Consider the following 24481-nt stretch of genomic DNA (forward strand, 5'->3'; position numbering starts at 1 on the left):
TTGGAACTACTTATTAATGCTACATCATCTGCATAGACAAGTCTACCAAGTCCATACTGCAGTTAAGGAACGACGGCTATTTGATGTTCGGCGAGAGATATTGAGGACATCGATGATTAAGAAACCTCTAAAGAAAAAACGTGGAAACATCATGACGCCAATGTTACATTTACGTGCTTAAGGTGCAAATTCGCTCTAATATCTTTTGCCTGATTTTCAAATTCTTTGCCGGCGACAGTTATCATCTCATGATGGTCTTGTAAGCCGAAAACTGGTTCCTGAGACAAAGTTACAGCATCCACAATTTCTGCTTTGTTTTTGACTGATCAGAGAGCATCTTGTTTGGTAATAGTAGGCTACGCACTAACGGCGTTCCCGCGTAAGCAACTGCAGTCTTGTCCGACACTTGTTTTTTTCCCTGTTCAAATGTTGAGAGGTCGGAGCAACGAGATACTGCAGTTTGTCGCGGCGCGCGGCGATACTTCGAAAGCGCTCCGCTTTCCTCGTCCAATTCTTCTCGGAACCCGCGTACAGTCCTCGCCTGTGACGTCATCGGCTGCTGAAAAACAGACAGAGCGGCCGTGCCAAGGTCGTAACAGCGCCGCCAAAGAGCGAGAAGCGGTTCAGCGGTTTACCTAACGGCTGTACGTGACTCAACAACATTCCCATTACTCGCGTATGTCACCCCTGCCTGATAACGCATGGGACGGAAATCGATAGATGTGATGTACACATACCGACAAACAAATGACTAAAATATCAGAAAAAAATGGATGGTCGGTAATGCGTTCCTCCACCTCTGGTCCTCACACGAGCAGTTATTCCGCTTGACAGAGTTGTTGGCTGCCTTTCAGAGGAATATCGTACCAAATTCTGTCCAACTGGCGCTTTCAAATCCCGAGCTGGTTGGACGAGTCTGCCCGCAATGTTCCATACGTTCTGAACCGCGGACAGATCCGGCGGCCTTCTGGCCGAGGAAGGGTTTGGCAACCACGAAGACTAGCTGTAGAAATTCTCGCCGCGTGTGGGCGGGCACTATCTCGCTGAAACGTAAGCCCACGATGTCTTGCCATGAAGGGCAATATCTCGACGTACCTCTGTGCTGTGAGAGTGCGGCGGATTAGAACGAAAGGGTTCCTGCTATGAAAAGAAATGGCACCGCAGATCATCACTCCTGGTAGTGGCGTATGGCGGGCGACAGCCAGTTTGGTATCTCATTGCTGTCCGGGGCATCTCCAAATACGCCCTCATTGACTGGACAGAATTGCATTCACTGATGAGTCCCCTTCGACCAGAACCCCGATGACCTGTGACTTCAACCCGCTTAACCTTTACACCAACAGTCACTTCACATAAGAAATCAATAACATGCGTCACTAAAAGTGACAAACAGCATAGTGACGTCAAAACAGGAAACATTCCACATTCTGACTGCTTACAGCGCTGTATTTTCAACTTGTGGCACAAAGTGGAACTATTATTTTTCAGCATACCCTGCGAACGCACCGATCAATGAATACACCTGCAACGCTTCAGCGTCCTCTCATGTACACAGCCTGCGTTGCAGCACTTTGAACACGGGTTAGTTTAGTAGTAGTAGACGCTTTATTCATCCACAGATCTCTTTTTACAAGGATACAGGACATGCCAAAGTATTTACAAGTTTAGACCAATTTAAAATAAGCTAATTCGTAAACACATTTATTTACAGACTTCTAGTTAGAGACAACCATTACATTCTACTTCTGGTATACAATACTTTTTTTACAAATAACTTATTAAATAATGTAATGCCACACTGTTCACTCATCTCTCACTATCAGTCACTGCACACACTATACACACAGTTTCAGAAAACACTTCACTCACCACACACACACACACACACACACACACACACACACACACACACACACACACACACAGGTGATCTCTGGGCCATTTTCTGTACCGCAACTTCCCATTTGCTATCCTGAAAAACTGAGTCAGCATCCCTCCACAATGAGTGAGATGTTGAGCTCAGAAAGAGGAAGAGGTGTTAGTATTGTGCTATGCACAGTTTGAAGAGAGATTATTTCTAGAAAGGAAAAAAGAAGGAAAGAAATATAAAGTGAAGGTGTTATGTGGAATGTTGGATGTTTTATAATAATAATCATCATTATTATTAATTTGTATAACCCCTACTCTGTTTTATTTAAGTAATCCTTCGATGTATAAAATTTATTGCATAACAGATACTTTTTAGCTGCCTTTTTAAATAAGTGTATTTTTGCAATTTCTTTAATCTCTTTCGGTAATTTATTGTACAGTTTTATTGGTTATCACTGTTAGCATTCAACCGCGATTCTTATACGTATTGTTAAAATATGTATAAGAATCGCGGTTGAATGCTAACAGTGATAACCAGTATAACGACAACTGCTACCTCGACTCCATAATGGATTATATCAAAACAGTTTTATTCCTTGGTAGAAAATGCTTTTTTTAGTTTTATGTTTATTTTTTCTTGGTAAATGCAAGTTGAAAATTGTACAGTGCAGATGAGTTTTGAAGTCACGACCCTCCATGCAATAGATTAGTATCATAACCACTACACCACGGTGCTGGTTAACCGTAACCACTCGGTAAAAGCGAATAAACGAGACAATGAAATGAACTACGAATTTCATAAATGTGATGTGTACATCTACGACCAGAGCTGTGGAATACCCAAAGTAATACGCCCAAGTATCGAAATCTGAAGGGCAGTGTCGTTCGTACCGTCTTACAAGATATGAGTTCTGAACCATAGTCTTAAGACTTATAAACTCTTAAGCTGTATCACATGTGCTTCTGCCTTTACGGGAAGCAACGTGCCTACTTCCTTATTTTGAAGAGGCGCGTCGATGACAAGTATACTTTAAAAAGGCACATCAGACATCTGTATGAATCACCAGCAGATAAAAACTGAAGAGCGAACTCCAGTCTGGTTGTAACTAGTGTGCCGTTTTTCGTATTGGTATTCGTCTCACGCATTCTCGGATGAACTGCTTTTAAACGATTTACCGGGTGATCAAAGAGTCAGTATAAATTTGAAAACTGAATAAGTCACGGAATAATGTAGATAGAGAGGTACAAATTGACACACATGCTTGGAATGACATGGGGTTTTATTAGAACCGAAAGAATACAAACGTTCAAAAAATGTTCGACAGGTGGCGCTTCATCTGATCAGAATAGCAATAATTAGTATAACAAAGTAAGACAAAGCAAAGATGATGTTCTTTACAGGAAATGCTCAATATGTCCACCATCATTCCTCAACAACAGCTGCAGTCGAGGAATGATGTTGTGAACAGCACTGTAAAGCATGTCCAGAGTTATGGTGAGGCACTGGCGTCGGATGTTGTCTTTCAGCATCCCTAGAGATGTCGGTCGATCACGACACACTTGCGACTTCAGTTAACCCCAAAGCCAATAATCGCACGGGCTGAGGTCTGGGGACCTGGGAGGCCAAGCATGACGAAAGTGGCGGCTGAGCACACGATCATCACCAAACGACGCGCGCAAGAGATCTTTCACGCGTCTAGCAATATGAGGTGTTTTTTTTTTGTTCTAATGAAACCCTATGTCATTCCAATCATGTGTGTCAATTTTTACCTCTCTATCCACATTATTCCGTGGTTTATTAAGTTTTCAAATTTATACTGACTTTTTGATCACCCGGTATACAAAATCGTGTTTTACCAGTCTGAAAAAGGAGTGTATTCTGTACACACGTTACAGTTTCGCAAGTAAGTCGCTTACCTGAAAGAAAAAAAAAAGCAGAACGCATCAACAAAGTTAAAGTTCCCTTTCCTTTGATTGTTTTTTCGTTGCGGAATGCAAACAAGTGTGTGTTAACCACACGCGGTTCCACATTTCGTCCAACACTTTTGGCCCGGAGTGGCGGCAGCGTTGCCGAACATGTGGCTGCAGTTCGTAGTTCAAAACCTTTTTTACGAATACACTCCAGCATGCGCGCAGTCCGTTGCCAGTAGAACGTATAGCCTTTTAGACTAGTATTTTTGGGCCGCGCAAAACGAACTTAACACCAACAATAACAGCGGAAGAAACAAAGAAGCGCGATGGACGAATGACAGAACAGCATCGTGTGGTGAGAGTTTTATTTTGAAAATATTCAGTTTATCATAACTTCGTACAAATGGAGTTTTGCAGAATTTTTTTGCCGATCGCATGGTAAATGCTCCATCTGGGCTTATCTGGCTCCAAAAGTTGCAGGAGTTTGTGTGCAAGGAAATGTTATCGTTTTTGTAAAATCGGCACCAACGCCTGTTTCTCTGGGAACGCGGCTCGTCGATTTCCGCAGACTGCGTCGAACATTTAGGACCAGAAAGTGATTGTATCATAAGATACAAGCTGCCAAAACAAGATCCAAATTTGTCACTACAAGATTTATGAACTACTATGACAGCCACATGTGATCAGTCTGCTGTATACTGAGCACTTTTTCAGCAACTGGGCTGCTGCACCTAAAAAGCTGAGCAGAATCAACAAGTTTCATCTCGGGAGTCCACCCAGTGAAGCAGAACCTGGCAATTTATTCGTATTGGTCACAATATACTGAGGCGACAGAAGTCATATACCACCCACCAGCTCCTTGGCAGGCGTAGTGCAACAACTCGACGTGGCACAGACTCAGCAACTCGCCGGAAGGAAATATTGCCTCTATAGCCGTTCTTAATTGTGAAAATGTTGCCGATGCAGAACTTCGTTCACGAACTTATCTCTCGATTACGTCCCATAAATGTTCGATGGGTGGCCAAATCAATCGCTCAAATTCACCGGAATGTTCAAACCAGTTGTGAACAATTGTGGCCCAATAACACGGAACACTGAACAATACCACCTCTTGCAAAGCAGGTTAGAAATCAGATTAATAATGTTGCTCACGCAGCATATGTTCGCTTTATCGGGCAACAACAAAGTTATTGACTGTGGATGGTATCGTCAGAAGGGAAATAATGAAGTCACTGTAAAAAAGTCATTAATTTTGGCACTTATCTTGAATGGATTCCCTCGTAGATTTCGTCGAAGTTGTTACGGCTCATCTTGTTGATTCTAGGGTGATTCCACTTTGACTGCTAGAAGGTCCAGATCTGTATTTTAGCAATATTTGAAGACCTAACAAATGCGTTTTTCCGGAAATTCTTAATGATCAAACAATCCCAGACCAGAACAATGGTATGGTAGAAATAATTTGACTTGGTGTTCACGATCCACATTTTTATTAAACTTCTTGTAAATTCACATATACTACTTCTTAATTGCCACATCATCAAGAAAACAGTTTTGTATCAATCTTCATATATTTAATTTCTACTTTAACCAAATACAAGACTTGACTGTTCTTTTACAAAGCGAAATAACAACTTAACTTCTGCAAAGTGAAACAAAGACCGCTCTGTGTGCGCATCAGGCCCCCACAACCGCACGAGTGGTCGACTGTGAAGAGCGGACAAATTGAATAGCTGGGCGGCGGCCATTAGAGTGGTAAACCGACGCGCGGAGTTCGAATGTTTATACATCGCTTTTGGTTATAAAACGCCTTCCCTTGAGTTAGGTCACAAACATAATGCCTCATTTAAATACGTTACTACAATATACTTCTTAATTTATGAACAAACAGCAACTAGTCACTGTTTAAGAATTTATCTTACGTACTACATGGAATCTGCCGTAGCTAAAAGTTATGTACTGGACCCCTAGCAGTTTTCGTAGTTCATTTACGATAGATGTACGCAAAATGCATCAAAATACTCTAAGATTTGCCCACTATATTAATAGATATTTTCTGACTCTACCTTGCTTTAGATTTTATGACGAGAAGTGCGTTATATATGGCATAGTGCTTTGGCAACTCACGCCCAAATTATCAAGTTCCAACCTAATCTAGACCATGAAAACACTACCGATCAGCCAACTTTCTTCAAAATGATCAGAACATATAAAATGGTATTCTGTCGGTCGGAAATCTTGCCTTCTGACAGCGTGTAACCATTTTTGTAACAGCTGTGGTTTTGAGAAAGGAAACCTGCAAATAGATGCACAGACATTATGCTAATACCGTGTTACAAAATCATTTATTAAGTAAGTGCACTGACACACAAAACAACTTAAAATATTCACGTATCTGTGAAATGTAATATTCGTTCCTTTATCGAATTTATTTGTACAATTAATCGCTGCACAACTCTTCACCATTGTACTTCTTTTGATTGGAACGTACAGCCAGTAGAATTACGAGTAACAAATACTGTATGTACGCCCCAACAAATATACAACGTTGAATCAGGGTCTTCATGAACAATCGCCGGCCGGAGTGGCCGAGCGGTTCTAGGAGCTACAGTTTGGAACCGCGCGACCACTACGGTCACAGGTTCGAATCCTGCCTCGGGCATGGATGTGTGTGATGTCCTTAGGTTAGTTAGGTTTAAGTGGTTCTAAGTTCTAGGGGACTGATGACCACAGCAGTTGAGTCCCATAGTGCTCAGATCCATTTGAACCATTTGAACCATCTTCATGAACAACAATACTACACAACACATCAGACTACAACTACTATAATGGCGTCCAGCCGAAGGTTCAAATTATCCCGCGACTGCAGCGCCATCAGTGAGTCTAGTTATTTTTTACAAGGTCTTTGGTGCGCATTCGCGCCAAAACGGTTACAAGTAAGACAAAGATTATAACAGTCTCACAGAAATGAATACACACAAGAACCATATCACTGTAATATATCGATAGATCCGAGTACCTATACATTAATAAAACCAAATGTGAATATTGTCACAAAAATATGTCTGTTACTTCGCAGAAAAGTAGTACGATATTACTGGTATGGAGAACTGGGGTTGGAGTCCCGTAATGGTCACGTAAATAAAGAACCATTACAACTGCCATCCATAAAAATACCACCTTTGTTTGGGAATATGGCGTACATGAATGGCTGCAGATGTTCTCCACTTCCAGTCAGTGATCTGTTCATTTCACGTAAACACACCCCACACCAATATGGAGCCAGCACGGGCTTGCACAGTACCTTGTTGGCAGCTTGGGTCCACGGTTTCCTGGGGATCTGCCCCACTCACTAACCCCACCATCAGCTCTTACCAAATGAAAGTGGGACTCATATGAGCAGGCCAGAGTTTCCCAGTCGTTTAGCGTCTAAGTGATAGGTCACGAATCCAGGAGAGGCGTTGCAGGGGATGTCGTGCTGTTAGCAAAGGCCCTCGCGTCGGTCTTCTGTTGCCATTGCCCATTAACGCCAAATTTCGCCGCACTGTCCTAACTGATACGTTCGTCGTTCGTTCCACACTGATTTCTACGGTTATTTCATGCAGTGTTGCTTGTCTGTTAGCACTTACAACAGTACGCAAAGTCCACTCGTCTCGGTCGTTAAGTGAAGGCTGTCGGCCAATGCGTTGTCCGTGGTGAGAGATAATGCCTGGGATTTACTATTTACTATTCTCGCCACTCTTGATACTGTGGATCTTCTCGGAATATTGAATTCCGTCACGAACTGGAATGTCCCATGCAATCCGCATTCAAAGTCTCGATTCCCGTCGTATGGCCATCATTACACTGGAAACCTTTCCACACGAATCCTCTGGGTACGAATGGCAGCTCCGCCCTTTTACACCTCGTGTGTGGATACTACCACGATTTGTGTTCGTGCAAACTCTTATCCTATGAGTTTTGTCACCCCAGTGTCGGGAACGCTAGAAACATATTAGGCCTAAGTATACGGAAATTAGTTCATCGGTGGCTGAATGGAACCAGCAATGAAACGCCAGTACATGCGTTCATACAGGGTGACAACTATTGAACGATATGAAATAAAATCGTAAGTTCTGAGCGGTTTGCTTTAGGACGTTGGCCGCAGGGCATGATGGGAATTAGTAAGCGCAGTATGGTTTGGTTTAGCGACGAAGCCCACTTTCATTTGGATGGGTTCGCCAATAAGCGAAATTGTGCATTTGGGGGACTGAGAATCCGCATTTCGCGATCGAGAAGTCTCTTCACCCTCAACAGGCGACTGTGTGGTGTGCAATGTCCGGTCGCGGAATAGTCGGTGCGATATTCCTTGATGGCAAGGTGACCACCGAACAGTACGAGAAGGTTTTGGAACATTATCTCATCCCCATTACGCAAAGCGACCCTTATTTCGACAAAATGTGGTCCATGCAAGACAGGGCTCGACCCCATCAAAGCAGCTGAGTGATGTCCTGCAGTGGCTCTTTGGGGTCCGCATTCTGGGTCTGGGGTACCAAGAGGCCACTGGCACGGGCCTCGATTGGCCGCCATACTCTCCCGATCTGAACACATGCGACTCCTTTTTGTGGGGGCTATATTAAAGACAAGGTGTACAACAGTAACTCCAAAACCATTGGTGAGCTGAAAACAGCCATTCAGGTCGTCATCGTCAGCGTCGATGTTCCGACACTTCGGCGGATCATGCAGAATTTCGCTAGTGGTCTGCGCCACATCATCGCCAATGACGGCAGGCAGATGGAACATGTCATAATCCAAATCAGAATACGTGTCGTGACGTTTACGTGTTGAATAAAGTGTGTGCACGCCGTAGTTTGTAACTAATTTACGTTTTTTCATATAGTTCAATAACTGTGACCCCGTACTTACATACATGTATACAAAGTGTAGATGTTTTTGACACTATTTGCTTTCCCATCGTTTGTTGTAGAAATGTCCTGAATTTATATTACTTGATACGAAGGAAGCCCAATTGACTGTTAAAGATCACACCAGTTCAAGTTGTTATGCGTGAAGCAGCTAGACCCGAAAAGATCAACAGTCAATGCAATCAAAAGATATGGCCATTCGTGTCACATATTAAAACACGATAGTCGGAAACTCACTCATCAAAACCATTTCCATTTCTACGAGGGCCTCCCGTCGGGTAGACCGCTCGCCTGGTGCAAGTCTTTCGATTTGACGCCACTTGGGCGACTTGCGCGTCGATGGGGATGAAATGATGATAATTAGGACAACACAACACCCAGTCCCTGAGCGGAGAAAATCTCCGACCCAGCCGGGAATCGAACCCGGGCCCTTTGGATTGACAGTCTGTCGCGCTGACCACGCAGCTACCGGGGGCGGACGGTTTACGTAGAATCGGGAAATTTGTCAGGCAGCAAGCTTTCACAGTAAAAGTAAAGGAAAATGGGGAGATTACTGATGCACCGAGACATTGGCTCCGACGTGGGCCAGCAGAGACGGTACCATACTAGCATAGAAGCCCTACCACTAAGGTGGCGTAAGACCGTCGCACTGAAGGGAGATTATGTCGGGGAACAGGTCTTTGTATCCAAAAGAGTGGAGGAATAAAATGGTGCTTTGAAATCCTAAATACACTACTGACCATTAAAATTGCTACACCACGAAGATGACGTGCTACAGACTCTAAAATTAACCGACAGCAAGAAGATGCTGTGATATGCAAATGATTAGCTTTTCAGAGCATTCACACAAGGTTGGCGCCGGTGGCGACACCTACAACGTGCTGACATGAGGTAAGTTTCTAACCGATTTCTCATACACAAACAGCATTTGACCAGCGTTGCCTGGTGAAACGTTGTTGTGATGCCTCGTGTAAGGAGGAGAAATGCGTACCGTCACGTTTCCGACTTTGATAAAGGTCGGATTGTAGCCTACCGCGATTGCGGTTTATCGTATCGCGACATTGCTGCTCGCGTTGGTCGAGATCCAGTGACTGTTAGCAGAATATGGAATCGGTGGGTTCAGGAGGGTAATACGGAACGCCGCGGTGGATCTCAACGGCCTCTTATCACTAGCAGTCGAGATGACAGGCATCTTATCCGCATGGCTCTAACGGACCGTGCAGCCACGTCTCGATCCCTGAGTCAACAGATGGGGACGTTTGCAAGACAACAACCATCTGCACGAACAGCTCGGAGACCATGGCTGCGGTTGCACTTGTCGCTGCATCAGAGACAGGAGCGCCTGCGATGGTGTACTCAGCGACGAACCTGGGTGCACGAATGGCAAAACGTAATTTTTTCGGATGAATCCAGTTTCTGTTTACAGCATCATGATGGTCGCACCCGTGTTTGGCGACATCGCAGTGAACACACATTGGAAACGTGTATTCGTCATTGCCATACTGTCGTATCAGCCGGCGTGCCATTGGTTACACGTCTCGGTCACGTCTGGTTCGCACTGATGGCACTTTGAACAGTGGACGTTACATTTCAGATGTCTTACGACCCGTGGCTCTACCCTTCATTCGATCCCTGCGAAATCCTACATTTCAGCAGGATAATGCACGACCGCATGTTGCAGGTCCTGTACAGGCCTTTCTGGATGCAGAAAATGTTCGACTGCTGCCCTGTCCAGCACATTCTCCAGATCTCTCACCAATTGAAAAGGTCTGGTCAACGGTGGCTGAGCAACTGGCTCGTCACAATACGCCAGTCACTACTCTTGCTGAACTGTGGTATCGTGTTGAAGCTGCATGGGCAGCTGTACCTGTGCACGCCATCCAGGCTCTGTTTGACTCAATGCCTAGGCGTGTATATATATATATATATATATATATATATATATATATATATATATATATATATATATATATATATATATATATAGTGTTACAAAAAGGTACGACCAAACTTTCAGGAAACATTCCTCACAAACAAAGAAAGAAAATATGTTATGTGGACATGTGTCCGGAAACGCTTACTTTCCATGTTAGATCTCATTTTATTACTTCTCTTCAAATCACATTAATCATGGAATGGAAACACACAGCAACAGAACGTACCAGCGTGACTTCAAATGCTTTGTTACAGGAAATGTTCAAAATGTCCTCCGTTAGCGAGGATACAAGCATCCACCCTCCGTCGCATGGAATCCCTGCTGCGCTGATGCAGCCCTGTAGAATGGCGTATTGTATCACAGCCGTCCACAATACGAGCACGAAGAGTCTCTACATTTGGTACCGGGATTGCGTAGACAAGAGCTTTCAAATGCCCCCATAAATGAAAGTCAACAGGGTTGAGGTCAGGAGAGCGTGGAGGCCATGGAATTGGTCCGCCTCTACCAATCCATCGGTCACCGAATCTGTTGTTGAGAAGCGTACGAACACTTCGACTGAAATGTGCAGGAGCTCCATCGTGCATGAACCACATGTGTCGTACTTGTAAAGGCACATGTTCTAGCAGTACAGGTAGAGTATCCCGTATGAAATCATGATAACGTGCTCCATTGAGCGTAGGTGGAAGAACATGGGGCCCAATCAAGACATCACGAACAATGCCTGCCCAAACGTTCACAGAAAATCTGTGTTGATGACGTGACTGCACAATTGCGTGGGGATTCTCGTCAGCCCATACACGTTGATTGTGAAAATTTACAATTTGATCACGTTGGAATGAAGCCTCATCCGTAAAGAGAACATTTGCACTGAAATGAGGATTGACACATTGTTGGATGCACCATTCCCAGAAGTGTACCCGTGGAGCCCAATCAGCTGCTGATAGTGCCTGCACACGCTGTACATGGTACGGAAACAACTGGTTCTCCCGTAGCACTCTCCATACAGTGACGAGGTCAACGTTACCTTGTACAGCAGCAACTTCTCTGACGCTGACATTAGGGTTATCGTCAACTGCACGAAGAATTGCCTCGTCCATTGCAGGTGTCCTCGTCGTTCTAGGTCTTCCCCAGTCGCGAGTCATAGGCTGGAATGTTCCGTGCTCCCTAAGACGCCGATCAATTGCTTCGAACGTCTTCCTGTCGGGACACCTTCGTTCTGGAAATCTGTCTCGATACAAACGTACCGCGCCACGGCTATTGCCCCGTGCTAATCCATACGTCAAATGGGCATCTGCCAACTCCGCATTTGTAAACATTGCACTGACTGCAAAACCACGTTCGTTATGAACACTAACCTGTTGATGCTACGTACTGATGTGCTTGATGCTAGTACTGTAGAGCAATGAGTCGCATGTCAACACAAGCACCGAAGTCAACATTACCTTCCTTCAATTGGGCCAACTGGCGGTGAATCGAGGAAGTACAGTACATACTGACGAAACTAAAATGAACTGTAACATGGAAATTGTGCGTTTTCGGACACATGTCCACACAACATCTTTTCTTTATGTGTGTGTGAGGAATGTTTCCTGAAAGTCTGGCCGTACCTTTTTGTAACACCCTATATATATATATATATATATATATATATATATATATATATATGTGTGTGTGTGTGTGTGTGTGTGTGTGTGTGTGTGTGTGTGTGTGTGTGTGTACTTTATTGAGTTTGTACGTAAGCCTCTGTGATTGAGACCTGCTAGCACTTGGCCAGTTTTCTATACGTATAACTCTAGGCCTGGAACAGACGAACTTTCTTAACATTTCGTTTACGTAGCTAGCAGCAACTGCTCGTGAAACATTTTAGTTTTCCCTCCAAACACTACGTTTTGCTTAATTATTCTCATTATTTTCAAGTAGTTAAATGTGTTTTTCTGTTGCGAACTGGAACTCACGCTGGTGAATTTGATACCGTATTTGTCCATTTCCCATCCTTCGTTTGGCTAAGAAAATTCGGACCAAACTCCCTCGTATAGTTTACAGGGCGTCTCCTTTTCTCTCCGCTAAAACCAGTACGGTGCGATAAATAATCAGTCGTTCCTTCTCGTCTGTTCAGTAAGCCCCCCGCACCCCCCCCCCTCCCCACCCCTCGCAACTGACCGAGAGCATAGTATTCTGCATGGAGAATTAGTTACGAACCAGCTGTGTGCGAGGTGGATGCTGCGATTGCTCACAGTCTACCAAAAGCGCATCCGGCACAACATTTCAACACAACGTCTGGCGATGTTTAATCGCCATCCGCAAGACTTTTTGCGCCCATTTGCATCTGCTGATGAAATCTGGATCCGTCAGGTACACAGCAGAGGCAAATGGCAGTCAAAACGATGGACGAAGGCTGCTGAAAGTGCGCCGAACAAGGCAGAAACCGTATTGTAAGCTGGTAAGGTGATGTCCACTCGCCGGCCGATGTGTCCGAGCGGTTCTAGGCGCTTCAGTCTGGAACCGCGCGACCGCTACGGTCGCAGGTTCGAATCCTGCCTCGGGCAAGGATGTGTGTGACGTCCTTAGGTTAGTTAGGTTTAAGTAGTTCTAAGTTCTAGGGGACTGACGACCTCAAATGTTAAGTCCCTTAGTGCTCAGGGCCATTTGAACCATTTTTTTGATGACCACTGTTTTTTAGGATTCCAAGAAGTAATCTTTATAGTTTACTTGGGAGAAAGCAGAACCGTGCCTGGACCCTGTTATACTTCACTGTTGGATCGTTTGAAACTTGCGCTGGCTGAAGAGAGACCAACGTTGCCACGCAAAAAAAGTATTCTTTCAGCAGGATAATACACCATTCCCCATATGAATAATGAATGTGCCAAAAGTGTATAAACTCGGTTTTGAACTGGCTCCTCGTCCACTCTATCCAACACATTTAGTGCCAAGTGACTTTTCCCTGTTCCGTAACTTGAAACTTTGGCTTGTTGCGAAGAAATTTTCATCAAATGAGGAAGTGATTGTGGACTCAATGAGTATTTTGGCAGACGCTATTTCTCCGATGGGATGGGAAGGCTGGAGATCGCTGGACCAAGTGTCCATCCCTCAGAGGAGAATGTGTAGAGAAGTAATGTGACTCGCATTTGGGAGGACGACGGTTCATAGCCGCACCGGGCCATCCAGATTTAGGTTTTCCGTGGAGGGGGGATTGGACTGCTGCTTCGATCAGAGCGTGCTAAAGTGCCAGGGACAACAAACGCGATGGCACCTCGCGGTCAGCACTCAGCAGAGGACGTTATCTCAGCTGAATACGACAGCACACCATTAGCGGCGGTGTCTGCGTGTTGACCGTCGCCGTAGCCGCTCCAGTGGCCCGCCCCCCCCTAATGCCTCGTGGGAAGTGAGCCGAGCGCCGAGTTTTCCTGCCACTAGGGCGACCGATAACGCCGATGATGGGTGGCCAGAGAGGAAGGCATGATGTAGCGTAACTGAATTTTCTACATCTTAGCGACGATGTCTGGACTCTTAAGCGAAAATCGTTCTGGTATCTGACGGTGGAATACGTATACTGGTGCTGTTGCTGCTCGGATAATACACTACTTGCCATTAAAATTGCTACACCAAGAAGAAATGCAGATGACAAACAGGTATTCATTGTACAAATATATTATACTGGAACTGACATGTGATTACATTTTCACACAATTTGGGTGCATAGATCCTGAGAAATCAGTACCCAGAACAACCACCTCTGGCCGTAATAACGGCCTTGATACGCATGGGCACTGAGTCAAACAGAGCTTGGATGGCGTGTACAAGTACAGCTGCCCATGCAGCTTCAACACGATACCACAGTTCATCAAGAGTAGTGACTGGCGTATTGCTCGGCCACCATTGACCAGACGTTTTCAATTGGTGAGAGGTCTGGAGAATGTGCTGGTCAGGGCAGCAGTCGAACATTTTCTGTATCCAGTAAGGCCCGTACAGGACCTGCAACATACAGTCGTGCATTATCCTGCTGAAATGTAGGGTTTCGCAGGGATCCAATGAAGGGTAGAGCCACGGGTCATAACACATCTGAAACGTACACTGTTCAAAGTGCCGTCAATGCGAACAAGAGGTAACCGAGACGTGTAAGCAATGGCACCCCACACCATCACGCCGGGTGATACGCCAGTATGGCTATGACGAATACACGCTTCCAATGTGCGTTCACATGAGCACTTGTTCATCTCTCCTACTGCGAAAACATCCTTTCTATTGAACGAGTGCCAGTAGCAGTTAAGGTATCCATTTTAGAGTCCATAGTTACTGGACTTACTTTCTTGTTCTGGTCCGTACTACCTCATCCCAAAATATGTAAGCTTAACAGTTTGCGGTAGAAGAGATGCGTTTTACGGTATCGAAGATAGACAGGTGTTCATGCCTGGCTCTTAAAGCTAGTTACCCTAAAATCTTAGCAACAACAGTACTGATACCTGTTTTCTACTGTGAGTACGATTTTCGCTAATAACTTTCGACTCAGTCTATTCAGGAGTGCCTTACTTCAAACTGATACGTTTGGCCTTCTGCATAAACCCTCAACTGTTGTCACATTATCATACAATCACCGGCACAATGTTTTCATCTGCCAGGAAGTTTGACATTACACTGTATTTAGAAGGCAGTAAACAGGGTCTTTTTAGTTTATACTTTCTACCTTGTTTTCTTTATCAATGCGAAATAACATCGAAAATAATTTCCCAGTTAAATACTTCTGCCTCTTCACTGCTGAAACTAATTTCATTAAAATGTTCATGTATTTACATTCTTATTCATGCATAATGGGAGAGAGTGTTTCTTTGTGCAGGGACTGTAAAATGTACATACCTTTTGGCTTTCCGATACTTTATCTATCTTGTGGGAGAACACTTGTAGGAATAAATACCAGACTGTGGTGCAAGATACGCAGTGTGTCATAAAAACAAAGAAAACAACAAGATTACAAAGACACAAAAGCACAAAATCTATTACCAAAATAGAAGTGAGCCCTGCGACAGTATGTTACTGCTGCGGTGTTCGTACACAACGCCACAGTCTATCGTTTCTACAGCATACTCCAGATTTCAGAACTCCGCTCTCGGCACACTCAGCTAATCACTGACGTTACTGACACACTCGCAACGTGGTTGGCTGCTGGTTTACAACCAGGCACACGGCCGACACCCGGAATCACTAGTCTATTTTCACAAAAAAAGTCGCTTATTTAAAACGGCTTCACACAAGTAAACGAAATTGAACACAGGCATGGACCAGATACTGTCTCGAAAGGATCGATACCACCAGTGCATCTCTGTATAAGTGAACACATCAGTCTGCTAAAGCACTGGAAGCAACAATGTGTCTACACGTTCACCTCAATTCAAACGCCTTCAGAACAGACCAGGAAAGTCACTGGACAGGAACATGGAGCAGCATGTGGTCAGCGCACCGCCATTCCGGCCGTTGTCGGTTAACCTGATCGGAGCCGCTACTTGTCACTCAAGTAGCTCTTCAATTGGCCTCACAAGTTCTGAGTGCACCTCACTCGTCAACAGCACTCGACAGACAAGGACGGTCATGCAAGCAAGTGCTAGCCCAGCTCGACAGCGCCTAACTTTGATGATCTGATTAAAACCGATGTTACCGTTGCGGTAAGGCCGTTGGCATATATGGAGTGGGCGAGGAGTCGCTCCCTAGTTTTAAATATCCATAAGTTTTGTGATAGCTGATGTTTATTCTACGTCTACATCCATACTCCGCAAGCCACCTGACGGTGTGTGCCGGAGGGTACCTTGAGTACCTCTATCGGTTCTCCCTTCTATTCCAGTCTCGCATTGTTCGTGGAAAGTAGGATTGTCGGTATGCCTCTGTGTGCGCTCTAATCTCTCTGATTTTATCCTCATGGTCTCTTCGCGAGATATACGTAGGAGGGAGCAATATACTGCTTGACTCCTCGGTGAAGGTATGTTCTCGAAACTTCAACAAAAGCCCGTACCGAGCTACTGAGCGTCTCTCCAGCAGAGTCTTCCACTGGAGCTTATCTATCATCTCCGTAACGCTTTCGCGATTACTAAATGATCCTGTAACGAAATGATCCTGTAACGAAGCGCGCTGCTCTCCGTTGGATCTTCTCTATCTCTTCTATTAACCCTATCTGGTATGGATCCCACACTGCTCAGCAGTATTCAAGCAGTGGGCGAACAAGCGTACTGTAACCTACTTCGTTTTCGGATTGCATTTCCTTAGGATTCTTCCAATGAATCTCAGTCTGGCATCTGCTTTACCGACGATCAACTTTATATGATCATTCCATTTTAAATCACTCCTAATGCGTACTCCCAGATAATTTATGGAATTAACTGCTTCCAGTTGCTGACCTGTTATGTTGTGGCTGAATGATAAGGGATCTTTCTTTCTATGTATTCGCAGCACATTACACTTGTCTACTTTGAGATTCAATTGCCATTCGCTGCACCATGCGTCAATTCGCTGCAGATCCTCCTGCATTTCAGTACAATTTTCCATTGTTACAACCTCTCGATATATCACAGCATCACCTGCAAAAAGCCTCAGTGAACTTCCGATGTCATCCACAAGGTCATTTATGTATATTGTGAATAGCAACGTCCTACGACACTCCCCTTCGGCACATCTGAAATCACTCTTACTTCGGAAGACAATGGAATTAAGAAACATCGTCGTGTTTTGCTGCAAGATCCCTGAGAAAACCTAGATCGTCCGTAGCACTTTGTAACGTTGGACGGCGAGATGGCAGGAAACTTAACTTTACAAGAGCGCGCCCAGGTCACTTCTTGGTTTGAAGTATGCAGCCCTAGTTCAGCGATGGCGGCAAGGTGTTGGTGGCCCTCACGCCACACTTGATGCCCAAACCGTTAGGAATTGTCACACCAAGCTAATGACAACTGTGCCCGTAAACCACGTGAACGACGATCTTCAGTGTTGTGATCTCCAGAAAATGTAGCAGCAGAGACATCTTCAACGTGCAGTCCTGCTAAATCAACACGCCATGCAGCAGGGACATGGTGTGTGTTGTGTTAAAGAAGGACCTCAACTTGAAACCCCTTTATATTCAGGAGTTATCGTGAGATCACTGAGGCAGGCAGATGGATTGTGAGGAAATTATGCTGTCATGGCATCATGACTGGCCGGATTTGTTCAAGAACATTAGAGTGAGGAAGTGGTGTTCCACCATGGGGGATTCGTGAATCTATACAATTGCCATTACTGTGTAGAAACAAATGCAAGAATCACAACTGAAAAATCACAAAGTCGACCAAAATTGACAGTCGGGTGCGATTTGACTGTGGATCGTCTCACTGGTCCATTCATATTGCAAGAGAGAATGAATAGTGATCGGTATCGCCGGATGCTGAGGGAATGTGTGTGGCCATTAGTATCACATTGAGACAGTGTTGGGGATGTTCTTTTCAGCATGACGGAACAGCATTGCTTGTGACTGGCTGGACAAATACTTCCCAGGGCGTTGGTTGGGATGGTGAGGGCCCCACGAACAGCCTCTGAGAAGTCCCGACCTCACGCCTTGTGATTTATGGGTTTGGGCCAAAGAAGAGGTGTACTGAACAAAGCTACGCACTCTGAACGAACTAGAGGAAAGGGTCACAGCTGTCCTTGGAAATGTATCTGTGACTTTCCTGCAGATATTAATTGATGACATTCGTACACAGTTACGTCATTTGGTTGACAACAGAGGACATATGGAGTATATATATTCTCACAATCCTCAAAATAGATATTTGGTTTCATGTGCAAATATTCATTAATTAAAAAAAATTATAGACATTTAAAACTAGGGAGCGACTTCTCACCCACCCTCTACACATTCTGCCAATCTTCTTTGCCAGGCCGGCAAAGCCATAGTGGGCCAGGCTGGCAAAGCCATAGTGGGCCAGGCTGGCAAAGGCATAGTGGCCAGGCTGGCAAAGGCATAGCCAATGGGCCAGCAGGTTCAGAGAGGACAATCTGGCAAAGGTGGCTGGCTGGCAAATCCACAACCAGTGGTCTGGAAAAGCCAGAAAGGACAGCATGGGAAAGATGGCCAGGTTGGCAAAGCCAGAAGGCTGGCGTGGCAGTGGGTCCAGAGAGGCGACTCCGCAGTTGGTGGGCTGACAAGTCCAGAGAGAACAACCTGGCACTGGCAGAGCCCGAGCGGCCCACCTGGCAAAGCCAGAGTGGCGGCCTAGCTGCTGAAGTCTAGAGGACAATATGGCAAGAGTAGCTGCGATGCCAGAGCGGCCTGCCTGGCAAATCCAGAGTAGGTCGTGACCCGGCCAGCAAGGGTGAGTACTTACAGACGTAAAGCCACGGGCCGGTGTACTCACAGGACTTTGGTGACGCCGCAGACGCCGGGCTCCCTGAGGAATGCGGCACCGTCGGTGTACCTGGCGAGGTGCTCCCTGCTGCCCGGCGGGGCGGCGGGGTCCGTGGCGTTGCGGACGGCGGTGGCGTTGGCCGGCTTGCCCTTGAACCAGCCCTTGACGGTGCTCACCACCCCCGCCTCGGCCACCCCAACGTCTCCCGCCAGCAGCGCCGCGGCCGCCACCAACAGCACCAGCCGAAAACGGAACATCTCTGCAAAACGAAAAGGTGGGCAACGATGCAATGACGGCGAAATAAAAGATTCAACTGGTGAGACTATTCAGTATAGGCACGGAGTGAAAAAACTAGTACACTGTCACAAATTACAGACTCTGAAATACTCTGATGTGCCAAAACACTATCATTAGCTCATTAATAGCGTTACAAATTACAGACACTATTTTGTTTGACTCCTTTGAACAGAGAAGACGTAATGTATGTAAGTCTCTCCACGGATCTTTGAATAAGCTCCTGACTTACAGTTAAATATGTTAGAAATGGGTTTTAGTTTAAAGATATGTAATCCATGCAGTTATTAACTGTACATGATTTATGATTTTGTAATATTTGTTTCAGGAAAGTTAGCTGGAACCGCGAGCTCAACAGATCATGGTAAAAAGACGCAATGTGCCGCATGGAGTTCGCTTTCAGCCGTTGCATTCATTCTGCTATAAGCAAAACGCGTCCCCCAGATTTGCGGATTATTTAACAGTGTACACAAATCCGTAAGAGTGCGAGGGGTTGCAGATCTCTTCTGAACTGCACGTTGCCACGCATCCCAGATATGCCCAATAATGTTCATGTCTGGGGAGTCTGGTGGTCAGCGGAAATGTTTAAACTCAGAAATGTGTTCCTGGAGCCACTCTGTACCAATTCTGGATGTGTGGGCTGTCGCATTGTCATGCTCGAATTGCCCAAGTTCGTCGGAATGCACAATGGACACGAATGGATGCAGGTGATCAGACAGGATGCTTACGTGTGTGTCACCTGTCAGTCGTATCTAGACGTATCACGGGTCCCATAGCACTCCAACTGTACACGCACCATACCATTTCAGAGCCTCCAGATTGAACTGTCCCCTGGTGAAAGACGCGGTCCAAGGATTCATGAGGTTGTCTGCACACTCGTACACGACCATCCGCTGGATAAAATTTGGAACGAGACTCGTCCGACAAGGCAACATGTTTCCAGTCATCAACCGTCCAGTGTTGGTGTTGACGGGCCCAGGCGAGGCGTTTTGTGTCGTGCAGTCATCAAGGGTACACGTGTGGGCCTTCGGCTTCGAAAGCCCATATCGACGATGCTTCGTTGAATGATTCGTACGCTGACACTTGTTGATGGCCCAGCATCGAAATGTGCAGCAATTTGCGGAAGGATCGCACTTCTGTCGCGTTGAGCGATTCTCTTCAGTCGTCGTTGGTCGCGTTCTTGCAGTATTTTTTTCCGGCCACAGCGTTGTCACACACTTTATATTTTACCGCGTTTCTGATACGGTACACTCGTGAAATGGTCGTACGGGAAAATCACCACTTCAACGGTACCTCTGAGATGCTGTGTCCCATCGCTCGTACTCCGACTATAACACCACGTTCAGACTCACTTAAATCTCGATAACCTGGCACTGTTGCAGCAGACTGCAACTGCTCCAGACCCTTCTTGTCTTATATAGGCGTTGTCGACTGAAACGCCGTTTTCTGCCTGTTTACATATATCTGCATTTGAAAGCGCATGCCTATACCAGTTTCTTTGGCGCTTCTGTGGACTGTGAAAAGTAGTCGACCTACAGGGCTTCTTCGGGATACTTCCGTAGTTATGTTCGAAACGCCTTTCGGAAGTCATGTAACATGGCATCTATCTGGGTGCCGGCACCTAGTGCTTTCTGGGTCTCGTGGACGAACAGAGCGAGCTGGGTTTCAGACGATCGTTATTTTCGAATGCCGTGCTGATTCCCACAGAGATTTTAGGTCTCCAGAGATGTCTTAATACGCGAGCATAAATCATGTTCTAACTTTCTACAACAGAGCGACATTGTGGATAAAGTCCTATAGTTTTGTGCGTCTGTTCGACGAATCCTGTTAAAAACTGGAATGAACAGTGTCTTTTTCCAATCACTAGTAACGCTTCGCTCCTCCAGCGACTGCTTCGACCATCGTCTCTCCCGTGCGCCATCTACTAGCGGATAGCAGGAACTGTGGTGGCGTAAGCTGTCGCCAGCACACCGGTCGGCAAAGATCGACATTAGGCGCTGGGTCAACCGCGTCTCTCACGAGACAGACCAGACAGCGACTCGCAAGGAACGCTCCAGAGCAGGTACACTACTGGCCATTAAAATTGCTACACCAAGAAGAAGTGAAAGTGATAAACGGGTATTCATCGGACAAATATACTAGAACTGACATGTAATCACATTTTCACGCAATTTGGGTGCATAGATCCTGAGAAATCAGTACCCAGAACAATCACCTCTGGCCGTGATAACGGCCACGATACGCCTGGGCATTGAGTCAAACAGAGCTTAAATGGCGTGTACAGGTACAGCTGCCCATGCAGCTTCAACACGATACCACAGTTCAAGAGTATTGACTAGCGTATTGTGACGAGCCAGTTGCTCGGCCACCATTGACCAGACGTTTTCAGTTGGTGAGAAATCTGGAGAATGTGCTGGCCAGGGCAGCAGTCGAACATTTTCTGTATCCAGAAAGGCCCGTACAGGACCTGCATCATGCGGTCGTGCACTATCCTGCTGAAATGTAGGGTTTCGCAGGGATCGAATGAAGGGTAGAGCCACGGGTCGTAAGACATCTGAAATGTAGCGTCCACTGTTCAAAGTGCCGTCAATGCGAACAAGAGGTTACCGAGACGTGTAACCAATGGCACCCCAAACCATCACGCCGGGTGATACGCCAGTATGGCGATGACGAATACACGCTTCAAATGTGCGTTCACCGCGATGTCGCCAAACACGGATGCGACCATCACGATGCTGTAAACAGAACCTGGATTCATCCGAAAAAATTACGTTTTGCCATTCGTGCACCCAGGTTTGTCGTTGAGTGCACCATCGCAGGCGCTCCTGTCTGTGACGCAGCGTCAAGACAGCCCACGGTCTCCGAGCTGATAGTCCATGTTGCTGCAAACGCCGTCCAACTGTTCGTGCAGATGGTTGTTGTCTTGCAAACGTCCCCATCTGTTGACTCAGGGATCGAGGCGTGGCTGCACGATCCGTTACAGCCATGCGGATAAGAAGCCTGTCATCTCGACTGCTAGTGATACGAGGCCGTCGGGATCCAACACGGCTTTCCGTATTACCCTCCTGAACACACCGATTCCATATTCTGCTAACTGTCCTTGGATCTTGACCAACACGAGCAGCAATGTCGCGATACGAAAACCGCAATCGCGATAGGCTGCAATCCGACCTTTATCAAAGTCGGAAACGTGATAATCCGCATTTCTCCTCCTTACACGAGGCATCACAACAACGTTTCACCAAGCAACGCCGGTCAACTGCTGTTTGTGTATGAGAAATCGGTTGGAAAGTTTCCTCATGTCCGCACGTTGTAGGTGTCGCCACCGGTGCCAACCTTGTGTGAATGCTCTGAAAAGCTAATCATTTGCATATTACAGCATCTTCTTCCTGTCGATTAAATTTCGCGTCTGTAGCACGTCATCTTCGTGGTGTAGCAATTTTAATGGCCAGTAGTGTATTCAGGCCGCCGCCGCCGCTAACCTGGGCTGTCTCTGTCACTGACTCATTCTAGTTTGGCGTCTGTCATTCACTCGCACAGCGGCCTCGCTTAGTAACAGGCTACGACAGTGTATAGCGGGACTCGTGCTATTCCAGCAGTACCGGTATGACTAAAGTGTGTAATAGCAAGATTACGGATATTGTCTACAAGAAGTCTATTACTGAGGAGCTTGTACTACGAACATGGACTCTATTCAGGATATGTAACTGTGCCAGTTTATTTACATAAAGTCATATTAATCCAGTTTTGCATTTGTGTTGTTGTAAGAGAATAGAGGCCTCCCATAGTAACACCCTCTCCCTTGCTTTCTACGGTACAAGACCTTAGGCCTACAGTGGAGACGAGGATGGCACACTACACGAACAAATGAGTTTTATCTGTCAAATGTCGTGTCGTCTCGCGCAAACAGGCGACCGGTAGTGATGCAGTCGGCTGGGAAACGTGAGGCGGACTCTAAACTACTGTCAGCTCAGCTGGAAGGCCTGTGTGTTTCTGCTGGAGTCGCGCCTACGTGAGATAAAAGCCTTCCACTGGTCGGAAGTTCTGCCAGATCTCTGCAGGCTCGTCCGCGCGGCTAACAGAAAACCACACGTGTAGCCGACGAGACTGTGATATCGGAAGAAAAAAAGAATGATTACCGTCATGGGAGAAGCTGTAGCTATACCGATTACTTTGTATGTGTTTTATGCTCTTAGAAGCGTCTCTCACTGTCTTAACCGGAAGATAGTAGTGCGGCTAAAGAAAAACTGTTTGTTCAGCAGAATCGAGCTGCGAGAGTACTGTGCAAAATAGGTCACCGTATATCTCGCAAAAACGCTTTTGGCCCTTCGTTGGGCAATGTTGCTCCGAAGCAATATACAGGGTGAAAAGTATTTAAACCGACAAACTCTGGGAGATTGAAGGGGAGATCAAAGCAAATATTTTTCCCTAATGTCATTTTTTCCTATGAGGAGTATTTAAACCGGTAGAGGAAGATTTCTCTGGCGGCAAATTAATTAAACCAACAAACACTTTCCCATTTTTTATGACCAAGAGACAACACATTAACACAACCCAATTTAAATTACAGTAGATTTTCAAAAATGCCTCCATTGACACGTAAACAAAGGTTACACCGTCGGAGCGTGTTCTGTCTGACACGGGCAAAAACCCCAGGAGTATCCTGAATTGTTCCTGCTGCCCCTACTATCCGGGCAACCAGATCCTCTTCTGATGCAACAGGAGTTGCGTAAACAAGGTTGCGCATCTCTCCCCACACAAAAAAATCCAGAGGGGACATATCTGGGGATCGAGCAGGCCATGATACAGGATCACCTCTGCCAATCCACGTTTCTGGGAACCGTCGGTCCAGGAATCGATGCACACGACGACTGAAATGTGCCGGCACCCCTTCATTTTGGAACCACATGCGTTGTCTTGTAGGGAGCGGGACGTCTTCCAGCAATGCTGGCAATGCTCTGGCGAGAAAATTGTAATAGTGCCTGCCATGTAATGGCCTAGGTAGCAGATACGGCCCAAATAAACAGTCCCCAACAACACCGACCCACACATTAACGAAGAACGGCACTTGATGACCGCTAGTAACAGTGGCATGTGCGTTATTCTCACTCCAAACACGCGAATTGTGCATGTTGAAGACTCCGTCACGCCCGAACGTTGCTTCATCGGTAAACAACACAGAGGATAGAAATGTAGGATGCATTTCACACTGTTCC

General features: G+C 45.9%; 1 protein-coding gene across 1 annotated transcript in view; it reads right to left on the bottom strand.

The window, feature by feature from the left end:
• LOC126215127 (tenascin-X-like) overlaps window positions 1–24481 on the bottom strand; it is a 121153-nt gene that overhangs the window by 36120 nt on the left and 60552 nt on the right. Inside the window, exon 2 of the mRNA XM_049941788.1 lies at window positions 18981–19230. Coding sequence (XP_049797745.1) covers window positions 18981–19228 — 248 coding nt within the window. The 5' untranslated portion in view covers window positions 19229–19230. The remainder of the gene's footprint in view (window positions 1–18980; window positions 19231–24481) is intronic.

This window comes from Schistocerca nitens, chromosome 12 (assembly GCF_023898315.1).
Source record: "Schistocerca nitens isolate TAMUIC-IGC-003100 chromosome 12, iqSchNite1.1, whole genome shotgun sequence".
NCBI lineage: Eukaryota > Metazoa > Arthropoda > Insecta > Orthoptera > Acrididae > Schistocerca > Schistocerca nitens.